The sequence below is a fragment of the Rhea pennata genome, chromosome 5 (genome assembly GCF_028389875.1).
Source record: "Rhea pennata isolate bPtePen1 chromosome 5, bPtePen1.pri, whole genome shotgun sequence".
Lineage (NCBI taxonomy): Eukaryota > Metazoa > Chordata > Aves > Rheiformes > Rheidae > Rhea > Rhea pennata.
The window spans coordinates 25,276,693-25,289,424 of NC_084667.1; the positions used below are offsets into that span (position 1 = coordinate 25,276,693).

At 38.4% G+C, this 12,732-nt stretch overlaps 1 protein-coding gene across 1 annotated transcript; it reads left to right on the forward strand.

The window, feature by feature from the left end:
* The first annotated feature begins 1,484 nt into the window (after positions 1-1,484).
* LTO1 (LTO1 maturation factor of ABCE1) lies at positions 1,485-9,715 on the forward strand. Its single transcript, XM_062576941.1, has 5 exons — positions 1,485-1,566; positions 2,151-2,256; positions 5,097-5,167; positions 7,590-7,707; positions 8,075-9,715. Exons 1-5 carry the CDS (start codon positions 1,508-1,510, stop codon positions 8,141-8,143), a joined length of 423 nt encoding a protein of 140 aa, XP_062432925.1. The 5' UTR covers positions 1,485-1,507; the 3' UTR covers positions 8,144-9,715.
* Positions 9,716-12,732: the final 3,017 nt, after the last annotated feature.

The following is a 12,732-nucleotide window of genomic DNA, read 5'->3' on the forward strand; positions in this document are numbered from 1 at the left end:
AGAGGTGATGCCAGAGTAATATGAAGAAAAAAAATGGTTCCACAAAAGATCAGAAAGATTTTACCGGATTCCAGGACAGACTGACAACTAACACTTTAGTGGCATGTGCTAGTTAATGAGCTCGTGGAAGAAGCTGGCTACAAAACAGAGGTCTGAAAGCCTTAGAGAAAGTCTGACCAAGTGAAGTGAATTGAAAGGGTAAGAAAGCAATACCTCAGTCATTTATTATAAACAAATTTCCTCTCTTCCTCTCTTACTCATCTTGATTTACAAATATGACAAATGAAAAAAAAAAATCCACCGATTGCAATTTTTAGGAAATACATTATAAGCTTTGAAATGGATCACTTTTTGAAAGAAAGAAATTTGGGGAAATCAATCCCACAGTTGAGTCCAGAGAGTACCTACCTGTACTTGAGGGCATCCAACCGAAAATGACCTTATTTCAGCACACCTGCCCAGACCTCACTGCAGGGAGTTAAGACTGCCTTATATAAGCATATTTTTGGTACATATTTTGCTTTGTAAGTTCTCATCTAGAAACCAAGACTCAATCCCTACTCTTGCTAAGAAATGGTGTACGATTAACTTTGAACATTTTATAAAACTTCAGGTAACACATGACGCCTCTCAGCAGTCAATCTATTTCCTAAGGCATGAAGGCAGTATTCAGGATACCAACTTTCTGCCTTCATTTGCGTGAAAAATTTCCAAACGGCCTTCGGTAACAATCCGACCTTTCACTACATTTGGAGGGTATCAGAGCTTCGGCCGAAGTCTTAGTTAAGCACCGCACCTTCGATTACTTTGGGCAGGGGGTTCTAGTAGCTCGCGTTACTAACGAGACGGTAACGACACGTACCCCCCCCGCCTCGCGCAGCGCTGAGGCGGTTCTGAGGCGGTTAATTCCGCAGAGGCCGCGGGGCTTTGGCGCCCTCTGGCGCGACGCGGCGCGGCCCGCCTCGCTTCGCGGCCGGCCGTTGGGGCGCGCGGCCGGCCGTTGCTGGGGCGCGCGAGGGGCGGCTCGCGAGGGCGGGGCCCGCCACCGCTGCGGGGGGCGGCGGTGCCCGCGCGCACTCCCGCACACCCCGGCCCGGCCACTCGCCCGCGAACGGGCAACCGGGCGCCATCGCACCGCAGGCGGCACGACGGAGCGAGCCAGACCGAGCGCGCAGCTCCGAGGGGCGGGGCGAGGGGCGGGAATGCCCCGCCCATTGCGCACGCGGGACGCCCTTGGGCCACGCCCCTTCGCCACTTGAGCACCGGCCGGGACGGCGTGGGGGTCTGGCGCGCTTGCGCTCTGGGGCCTCCTGGCCGTGGCCCCTGCGGCTTGCCGTCCTCTCCCGGCACGCTGAGCGGCGGCGGCGGCGGAGGAGGAGCCGCCGCCGCCGCCGCCGCCGCCGCCGCCGCCGCCGCCGCCGCCGCCGCCGCCCATCCGGCGCGGGGCTGGGGCTGGGGCTGGGGCTGGGGCTGGGGCTGGGGCTGGGGCTGGGGCTTTCGCGGCGCGATGGCGGCGGCCTCGTCCAGCGCGGACATGTTTAACGACATCGTGATGGCCGAGGAGAGGTGAAGTCGGCGGGGTGGCCTCGGCCGGGCGGCGGAGCTCGAGACGGGGTGCTGGGGCCGGAGGGGGCGCGCCGCGGTGACGATCGCCGGGGCAGGAGGCGGCGGGGCCGTGCGCCCAGGGCCAGCCAGAGGCGCTGGGGGCGGGGGGCGGCGGCGGGCAGAGGGTTGGGGAGAGCGGTGGCGAAAGCTCTCTTCGTCCCGTCTTCCTGACGGGCCCACCCCTTCGACCGCGGTTCTTCCTCAGCCTGCGGTGCAGGGCTTTGGGCAGCAGTCGCGTGTTTAAAATCCGCCTTTTAAAACTTGACCCGGACTCCAGAGTTTGTTGGCTGTGTTATTCTGGTAAAAGTATTTAGTTGGATTGTGAAGTGCCTTATTTTTGGTAAAATGTTATAAGCTTGTTTGCAAATACCCAGATTTTCATAAACGCATTTTATTTGAAATTAATACTGTGGGATAATTCAAAATATGGGCAGTTATATTCCTGAAATGATAAAGAATATTTCTGGCTGCAAGAGTTGCTTGTGTGCAGCTGTATGAGCTTCGTATGGATACAAGCATTAGAAACCGTACTTTTCTTTTTACAGGTTTCATGGTGAGGGGTATCAAGAGGGGTATGCTGAAGGCAGCCATATCGGAGTTGTTGAGGGAAGAAGGTATGGATCGCTCCATGGTGCCAAGATTGGGTCTGAGGTAAATGGGAAGATATTTTAGAATCACAAGAAACTCACTGTAGTACAGCAGCTGTTTAGCAAGGCCTGGTATAGCGATAGCCTGAGCCCCAAGAGCTCCATTCTAGGATCATTTAAAGCAGTTATTTTTAGTTTGTGCTGAACACATTGGTAAGACCATATAGAAAAAAAAGCTGAAAACATTATCTGGAATTTAGGAGGTGAAAATTTGAATACATTCTCATAAGTTTCATCAGTATTACGCAGTTTAAACTGTATAATGAGGAGGTTTTTTTGAATAAGACAGTGCATTTACACTTTCCAGTCAGAGATATATAGGTGTAATATCTCTTTTTAAGTTACGTTGTTTTGTATGTGTCCAAGAGGGCCCATAAAAGTAGTTTAGAGGTGGTGTTCTGATTTGAGCATTTTAGTAGAAGGTTTCATGTTTTGTGAGTTCCTTTGCTGTATAGAATTCTGAAGGTTTGGGGTTTTTTTGAAAAGGAGGATAAAGGAGAAGAAAAATATGAACAAAATAAAAGAAGCTTGCTCAGAACAAATTGATAATGGACGTAGTGTTTATTTACTTTATATACTACAAAACAGGCTAAAAGCCCTCCTGGATTGTCTGTGGCTCAATGTTAAGAACAAATAGAAGATTCCTAGTTAGTCAAAACTTGACTCATCGAGGACTCAGTCAGTTCAGATATATAAGAACAGAGAAAACGCTGAAATGTTGGTTCTCCATCCGAATTGCCTCATAAAGCAACAGTTATGAGTGTCTCAGCTGTACTCTTTTATCTAACACTGGTAGAGTTTGTTGGTTGAGGTATGTTATATTTCAGTACGTAAGAGTCAGCTGCATGTACTGCTACATTCACACAATGCCGTGTCTGACTCAGAAAGCTTTCCTAGAAATGAGTGGTGTTGAGCCACTGTGACTCCTTTTGTGTGTCCAGCTCAAGTCTGTCATGTTGCATGTTCAGTGCTGCATAGTATAGTGTTTTTGTTCCTGAGCCAGTCTTTTAAAAAGTTTGTCTTTGATGTGGAAGCTCTAGTACAGGATTCTTAGCAGGGCTTATTTCAAGTATAGCACCACAAATCTCAATCTCTTTGGTCTGTTTGAAGCCCTCTTAGTAATTTTACAAGCGTCTTTTTCAGGTTTAGGAAGTAATTAACTACGTAAAGAACAATAACAATGATATTAGTCCTTTAAGAAGTGAAAATGGTAAACTATTAAAAAAAAAGAAAGAAAGAAAGGTTAGTTAATTATAAAATTCTGTTTTGCATTTGGGCATGATACAGAAATGCATAGGGATGAAATATTTTACTGTTTATGCCGCAACTATGGCATTTCAGCAAGATAATGTTAAACAGTAAACTCTAAAACTGAATGGCTTTAAACAAAAAGGTTCAAGATAGAAGTGTAGTAGAGGAGTGTTCCAACCTATTAGCATAGAGGAGGTTCCAGAGAATAGTAAGGTTGTAGGCTGTCGTATTAAATGAGTGAATGATTGACCTGGGCAATCTTAGATTTCTCAGCCTGTTTCATATCTTGAGCAAAATTACGATACTGGTCTCATATTGGTCTTGCCAGAGAGAAAATTAAAGGAAAATAGTATAATTAAAATGTATCCATATAAGATCACATCCATCGGGGTATGGGGCTTAGAAAGGGTATCTGCTTGGGCTCAAGCAGGAGATTGTCACTGCCCCCTCTGGTAGCGCTGTACTCACTATACTGAGAAGCCTGTTGCTGTATTTTACCATAGTAGTTTGGTTTTTATGGCTATAGTACAACTGTAAAATAAATCCATCAGTTGTCTCCATTTACCTTGGTGTTTAAGCAGTTTTGGTGCATGCAAATTAAATTTCTGGTAGAGGAAAATAACTGGAAGCCTCACTTGAAATATGCTCCAGCACTTATTAGGGATATTAATTCCGAACTTGTGCATTAGCCTGATGAAAGACCCCCACTGTATTTAACAAATGTAGGCATCCCAGGTGCACCTGTTGTGTTTTGAAGTGGTGTGTGAGCTGCAGAAACTTCCAGGTTTGACAGTGTTGTTTTTAAGTTAAAGCTCAGGTGTATGCACATGTACACATACAGGCCAATGTGGGATTAGGCTGCAGTTTTGGAATTCAGTTCTTCAGTCTTATAAAATTTGCTTCAGGTGTCCACCATTTCTCTATCAATGCTAAGTCACTTTTGAAAGTGAGTCCAGCTATCTTATCAAATAGGTGCTTTAAAAAAACTTTATCTACATTCCTATTACATTTAGTATTCAAAGTCATAATGAGAAGTTCTGGCAGTGGGGCTAGCTTAGTCAGCTCTTCATACTTCTTACTGGCTCCATGCTACGATCTTCAATTAGACTAGTAAAATTATTTCCATAATAATTTCAAAAAAGGTAGTTTCCTGTTTCAGTTGAGCTGGCTGCTCCCTCAGTTGAGCTGGTACAGGTGTTTGTGGGGCTGTGTGGGGGCTATTTAAGCTGGCACTGCTGCAAAAACAAGTCTTATCAAAGCATCCTGACTAGGGAGGTTGTTTTCCAATTATCTCCCCACTACTATAGTTTAGATTCATAGATTTGGGAGTTTAAAGCATATAAAATAGGCTGTTGTTTTTCAGAATTGCTGTATGTGCTACATCTTAAATAGTTTACTACTTATGTTATGTACTGCAATTACCCTTACTTATCCTGCTGTAATTTACTAAACTTTCCAACATAGAAACTTATTTGTATATCCAGTGATTTGTTTCCTGAAGAGTGAGCTAGAATGCAATGCTTTGTTTGTTTGACTGTGTATACTATATATACATACATTTATTTCCTCCATGGCATTCTTATAAATCCACAGATTGGCTGCTACCTTGGGTTTGCACTGACATGGCAGTGTCTGCTCCACAAATGCACAGATGAAAAGAACAGGTAGGATTTAAAAAATATTGTTCCTTTAATACTGACACAAATTAAGGTGTCTCTGCCTGCTCCCAAAAAAAAATATTGATAAGCAGAAAAGATGTGAGCAGAGAGCCACTAAAGTGTTATCCTATGCTAGAGCATATGATACTGAAGAGAGCATAAGGGAACAGAGTTTGTTCAGCCTGGAGGAGAGAAGACGAAGGAGGTATATAACTGTATTATGTCAGGGGAAGTTCTAGATAGGATGGAGACAGAGTCTTTGAAGAGGTGCGCAGTGAAAGGACAAGAAGCAGTGTCTACAAATTGCAGCAAGTGAAATTCTGATGGGGCATAAGCAGGAAGGTCTTTCCAGTGTGAGCTGTTAAGCACTGGGACAGGTTGCCCAGACAGGTTACAGAAGCTTCATCCTTCTAGACTTTCAAAATCTGATTGGAGATGGCCATGAACAACCTGATCTGATCTAGCTTTGAAGCTGGGCTTGCCTTGGGCAGGAGGTGGACTAGATGGCGTACAGAGATCCTTTTCAACCTGCATTTTTTTCTATGATTTCTATGTTGTTTTTCTCCAAAAGGAGAGTAGGGCATACTTACGAACTACTAAAACACTCGCTACTTCTATGTCACTGCAGTCAAGTTTACTAACCACTGGTAGAGCTTTTTTTTCATTACATAAAAGCTGTGATGCTGACATATGTAGCAAGCAAGGGTGACTTCTTAACAGCTGCACAATATTATTAAATTAAATTAAAATGAGAATAGTTCTTTGGTGAGAAAATGCTGGGGTTGTACTTATCTAATTGTTAACAGTTGACGGTAGGGTTAGACTGCCTTCAGAAGGTACTGCATGCAGAGTCCAGCTTATGGGATATATGCATCTCCAGCCTATAAGTAATTGTAGTGTGGTTTTGCTGAGTGATTTGTATATTTACGAGCAGAATTTGTTATGGCGGGAGGTCTTGTCCCATCTCTACCCGTGATTCGTATATGTTTGTTTACTATTGTTGGTTCTACAGCTTAGCTTTCATAAGACTACTGGCAGAGGAAAGGAGTAGATACTGTTCCTCCAAAAAGAAAAGAAATATAGTGTGTTGCATTATTTGCAGTGTTGTGCAAGTGTGCTTGCAAGTGTGCTGCTTACTCTAGCAGCTTACAAATCTGGTGAAATTACTTAAGTGTTGTGTTAATATTTTCCTCTGTAAGGCACAGAATCCATATGCTTTGAGGCATTTTGAAACTAAAATATATTTAGCTGGACAAGAAACTTTGTCTCTGAGTTTAAATGAGATTAAATGATTTGTTTCCTAAGGATTCTTTGGATTTGGTAAAACCTTAGGATTCTTAACAGTCAGTTTTCTGACAATTATTAAATACATAGTATAATTCTTATCTAGTATTTTTATTTTTATTTTTTAATTTTATTTGACTGGAGAGATACAGTGTTTTCCTAACCTGTTAAAAATTGTGTTATCTTTGAGATGCTTTAATAAGACCATAATTACAGACCACATTATAGTAAGATGCTGAATAGAATTTCATTCATGAGGAGTGTTTAGAATTTTTAAGGATCTGCACTGAATATTCACCGTTCAGTCTGAAAGTATTTTATCCCCTAGTTAGCACTGGTTGTTCTCAGAGATATGGCTGTTCCATCATCCAATACTGACATTCATGTTACACTGCTATTGTACTTTCTTGAGGGAGCTGCAATTCACTATCAGTAATAGCTATAATTATAGGCTCCATTTCCCAAAGCCAGTGAGACATGCAAAGGCATCAGTATCTCATGAATAATTCAAAAGTATTTGATAAGACTGAAAATCTTTGCCTTTCCTATCTAGAATTTTATGGTCTCTGCATATTTTTTTTTTCCTGACTGCAACAGAAATCTGTCTTGCTATGGTGTTTTTTTAATTTCTCTAGTTTGCCACACCAAGTGTGTTTTGTGCCAAAAATGGATTGCTTTCATTTGGTTTTGCAGAACTGTAATTTTTTTCCCTGTCCAATTTTGATAAAATTAGCTGAAAGAATTGCCACCATATTCTTAGCCATCTTGATATATATTTTAGTGAAATTTATTACTGAATTTTTTTATTTCACTCAGTTATCTAATTGATATTTTCAAAGATTCTTCAATATTTCTCAATTCTTGGAAGGTAAGTCAAAGGGGAAGACTTAACTTTTAGTTGTGCAATAACTTAACTTCCAGTTGCAAGTCACAGTTTAAATATCTGTACATTTATTTTCATGTGTTTGTATGTATATATCTTAAAGAAAGACAGCCTGAGTGAGTTAAATGAGGAAAAAGCTGAATAGAAAAGGGATAGAGCTGCTGATTCTGTGCACTGTATTATAATACATAAATATCAGTATAATCCTCATATTGGTAGGTAGAAAAATAGACTAATTTTTTTTGTTCTGATTCTTTGTAGTAAAAAGATAAAGGTTCTGGATTCATTAATAGGGATGATTCATAAATTCCCTTATGAAGACCCCACTTATGATAAGCTTCAAGAAGATCTGGAAAAAATCAGAGGAAAATTTAAACAGGTTTGTAGAATTAAGCTGTTATTTTAGCAAAAGTGGTATTAATTTCTGAAAAGATTTAATCTCTAAACCTGCTTAAATATAGTTGTTATGCAGTTAAGAACTATTATTGTTCTCATTTTGGACTCATAATAAAGGTACTTAAAATAAGTTGAAAATTCTCCAAATGATGGCAAATGCAAAAAAAAAAAAAAAAAAAAACAAAAAAAAAAAACATAAAAACATTCTTTGAAAGGAAAATTGAAAATGCCATTTGTTAATGTCTCAAATTACAAGTGGAACTAGAACAACAGACAGGGAGGAATTAGGAGTTTGGGACACTTATCTAGAGAACAGATACTTTACATCACTTATGTATTCTTTTTTTTAGGTTTGCTCAATACTAAATATTCAATCTGATTTTAGAATCAGTACTGAAAGATCGTCACTAACATTTTGAGTGTAACAGATGAAGATAAACATGGATGAACAAAGAAGAAATATTAAAAGAACACATAACTGGGAAGTGGTTATCTACTGCTACTTTAAACAAAATGAAAACAGTGAACAGGTGCTAAACATTAAAGAAGGAAGAGAAAAACACTGAGCTTTTAACAGTACTTCTGATATGTCCTTTTACAGTTGTTATCTCCGGGTTTTATATAGGATCACTGAAATACCAGTGTGTAAACCTATTAAATATCTGCTTTAATTCCTCGCTAATCTTGCACTGATACGGATTAATCCTTAAGAGGAAAACGTTTTTTTGCAATGTTTCCTTATTTAAAGGATGTGTATTATTTTAAAAGTCTGTATATGTAGTTCAGATTACACCCTGTGTACATATTGTACTACACCATGTGTACAGTATCTATTGCCTGTTAAGTTTACATTAGTGAACATCTTCATGGGTAAAGTATAGGATTGTAAATGGAATAAGAATAAATAGGAGAGAGAATAAGATACTTGTTCTTAAAGTAGCTACAGCTGAAAACTTGAAATTTGCTCTTTTTACTAGCTCTGCAGGCTGATTCAGTATGCAAAAACCTCAAACAGTTAAGAATTGTAAGTGATCAGTAATATAAACATGACTGGCAGAAGAGCTGTGATACTGAGCTAGTACCTTTTATCTGGGAATAGCTTATTATTTTCTAGGCTTGAAAGTATGCTTGTTGGTCTCATTCAAAAAATGGATGCTGTCAGTTTTATTCAGATATATTAGCTGAAGTGGAAAAAGTTAAGTCATTTTACCTGAAAGATATTTTATGTTGTGCTGTTAGATGTCTTTGCACTCCATTCACAAATAGTTACATAATTGCAGAAGATCTTTCATCAAGCTGTAATGTAGATGTCTGGCCAGTCTACATGGCATAATGTAGCTTCATGAAGAGAGATTTGACTAGCATGGATATCAGAAGCTATTCACAGGGTAAATTATCTCAGATAAAGACAATGTGCTAACATGGCCGTATCCTTGAATAGCTCTATTTTATGTGATCTAGACCTCATTTCTATTCTACTTGCACTGCTTTTTTATTATACAAAAAAAGTAAGCAACTCAATTTTTTTAAAAAATGTTCACTGGGCATTTGCATCTGGGATTTGAAAGACATACACATTTTCTTCTTTAGCATTTGTGATCCAAAAATTGCAGCAAAATGTACGTTTTTATTGAGCGTGCATGTGCATATATGTGTATCACTTGATTCTGAAATCTTCTACTTTGTCTTCCCTGGATATATCAATGAGCAGAGACCTTTTTTAATAACTAACTGCTGGTGTGCATAGTTCTAAAAGAAGTCTTTTGTGTTTAAGTGTTCAAACAGTCTTGATATATAGAGTTAGGGCCATCTAGTGGAGGAGGTTGTAATATTGTGTAAGAAATAGATTGTAAGTAATGCTTCCTGTAAGGGTGTACAAATATTTGTATAGCTAGAAGCTGCCAAAATAGAGAGTACAGAATATATGTATGCATGATTCAGCTCTTCTGATTATATGATAGGCTTCTTTGAAATAAAGTAGTATTAAGGTAGGATTTGTTTGTAGCTTTTTTTTTTTTTTTTTTTTTTTTTTTTTTTTTTTTTTTTGCGCCCTGCATGGTGAAAATGTTGGAGAAGGAGGACTTGAAACTATTTACTGTTTATAAAACTGCTTCGGCTTGATTATGCTCCAAAAACATATTATTCATGATACTATATGTATATTTTTTATATAGCATCAAATCTTTGAATGCTGAAACATATTTAAAGATAACTGGTTCTGGAAATATTACCTTTGTAAAATTTTAGTCTCGTTAATTAAAATGATTTAGTAATCATAATTCAATAATATTAGTAAAAACTCTGCCTGTTAGTAGTGGACATTGGCTAACGTTAGTGAAAAAAAACTTTACAGTGGTATATGGGTGAGTTTTTCACTTTTCCTGTGAAACGTGATTTGAGACTTCGGAAATGATATAGCAGTATGACAGTTCCTTTATATAGGGCAGTGTGAGTATGGCTGACTTTTAATTGGTATGCAACTAGACCACTAGGCAATCAGAACAAGCCCCAGGCTGCAAGTACCTGAGAAATACTACCTTAAATGAGCTACAGTTAAAGATTCTGTTGGATATGTACTCCTATACTTAATATAGACTTTTAAAACTGTTTTTTGAAACAGAAGTTTTCTGTGATGTTCGGGGATGTAACAGTGGAGTCTTTGCAACATATTATAGAGGTATTTTCATACCTGATTTACAAATAAGAGTTAAAGCCCTGAAAACATTAAGAATGTTTAATTGCCTTAATGTGAGATGTCTGATTGTTTTCCAAATAATTTTACATGTTAAGAACCTGAGTTATTCAGAACATGCTACTTGATAATATCAGTTGTGGTTATGAGTACCTAGGTTTTCTGCATGTGTGTACTTTTGCATGTGTTTCTCATATGGGTCACTTAGAAAACGGAAAACTTAAGAACACCCTTTTCACAGGTTTTTGCTGACTCTTAAGCAACCCAACTAAAATACTACTGGGGGAAAAAAATCCATCAGAATTTGGGAAAACTGCACTTTTCAAAATGGCACTCAGCTTTGTGAGACATAAACATATGGTTTCTCTTCTTTAATGCCGTTCCTCTTTCATTAACACCTTCCTAAAATCAGCAACAAATTCAAACAAATTTTTTTGAGTACTGATTTTTCATCCTGTGTACTGAATGATCAGGTCTTCTGTGGAAAAAAAAGGTATTATGTTGTAATTAAAGATTATGTTGAGAGATCTATGTGTGGAAAGGCTGAATAAAGCTTGTATGAGCCACATCAATTGTTCTAATTATTTGGGATTTTTTTTCTGAGTAGCAAACTAGGAGGAAAAGATAGAGATGAATGTAATCTTGTAGATTCTAATATTGGTTCTTAATAAAATTGGACATTAAGATTTGTAGCTCTGTGCTACATGGTCTAACAAGCTTGAAATTTTCCAGAAGTACTTAATCTGAAAAAAATAGGATGGAAAATATCTCAAAAAATATTGAAGTTACTAAGATTTTAAATTACATTGCTGTATTCATCACCTCTAGTTTTGCTCAGTGGTTAGGGAAGAATGTTTGAAACATCTAACTCAAAAATTTCTGACTACTCTGAGCTGAGTTCCAGCTTATTTGATTCATGATCTCTTCTCAGCTGGATAATACAGCTGTAGAATACAGATTCTTTCTAAAACATGAACACAACGCTAAGTGTGTTAGCTTTTCAGTTTGTTTCTTTAAGGATTATAGAAGGGCAGCACATTTTAATGACTATTTCTAGAGATATGTTAGATATTAAGAAATACAATTATCCTTTGTTTCTATTTTTTCAGTAGATCAATACTATTTACACTATACTGTTATTTACACTTTGGCTATAAATGCAGTTTCCTTCATTGGAACAAATGAAGGAAAATCATAAAGTCATAAATCTATGTGCACCCTAGTATTCCACGGTACTTTAGACTAACAGTTGAAACCCTTTTAAGAGATATGACTTACCCTGCTGACGGACATCTAATTCATCTGAATTTGCAAGGTGTTAGATTTCTGAATACTATTCTGTTGACATCTTTTGTTCTGTTTGCATTTATCATGCTTTCTAAGTGCATTTTTAATGTGAAGTCTTGATGCTCATCTCCACATTAAGATATCACAAGAAAAGCACGTTCAAATTTTAATCTTGTGGTTTTTTTAAAAATCATGCAACTAAAGGCCTAGATCTAATACTATTTTTTTAACTCATAAGCTGCCAAAGATATAATTTTCATTAAATGCAGCGCTGTGTTTCAGTATCTGATCTAACAGTCATATTTTTTTCTGGTTTCAGTCTTAAAAGTGGGTACCTTGTCCTTGGATGGCCTGTTTGAACATTTTGGTTTTTTATAATGTCTTGTAATTACTCTCCAGTGTTGCATGCTTGAAAGGGAATGCTGATGATACTAGTGAATGGCATTTTCTGGAGATAAAATTATTGGCAAGATAAAGACAGGGCTCCTTCTCAGGGTCATTGCTTTCCAAAAGAAAGAAGTTCTGCAGCACTAGCAGTGTGAAGCACTAAGCATTTTTGACAAAATGGTAGTGTTTGTGTGTCTCGTGATTCTAAGGTTGTAGTCTGAAATACATTGGAATATTAGAATTACCTGAAGTCCATCTGGATTAGAATGTTTATTTCTGATAAGAATTCATTCAAGACATTTCTGAGAAGATTATAACAAAGATGAATGAAGCAGAGTAAGGTATCTGTGATTTTATTTCTCATCCTGATCTTCTCTTGGAGAAGGGCTTTGTTTTGAAACAAAAGGTTTAATATTTCTTCTAACATTATAATTAGGTCTTCATATCCTGTGTGCTATCCAGTATGGATGTAAGTATCTTTTGAATATTGCCCTTTACAACTTTGTATGGCAATGGATTCTGTGGTTTAATTACATCCTAAAATTTCACCTTTCATAATTTGGCAAGTGACCATGAAGATTCTCATTTTAGAGTCTGCCTGAGTTACTTTTATCATGGGCGAAGTTATGACAGTGCATTACT

Coding starts and splice junctions, on each gene's coding strand:
- LTO1 (XM_062576941.1), top strand. CDS start 1,508: ATGGCGGCGGCCTCGTCCAGCGCGGACATGTTTAACGACATCGTGATG. Junction 1,567..2,150: donor ATCGTGATGGCCGAGGAGAG/GTGAAGTCGGCG, acceptor TTCTTTTTACAG/GTTTCATGGTGAGGGGTATC. Junction 5,168..7,589: donor TGCACAGATGAAAAGAACAG/GTAGGATTTAAA, acceptor GATTCTTTGTAG/TAAAAAGATAAAGGTTCTGG.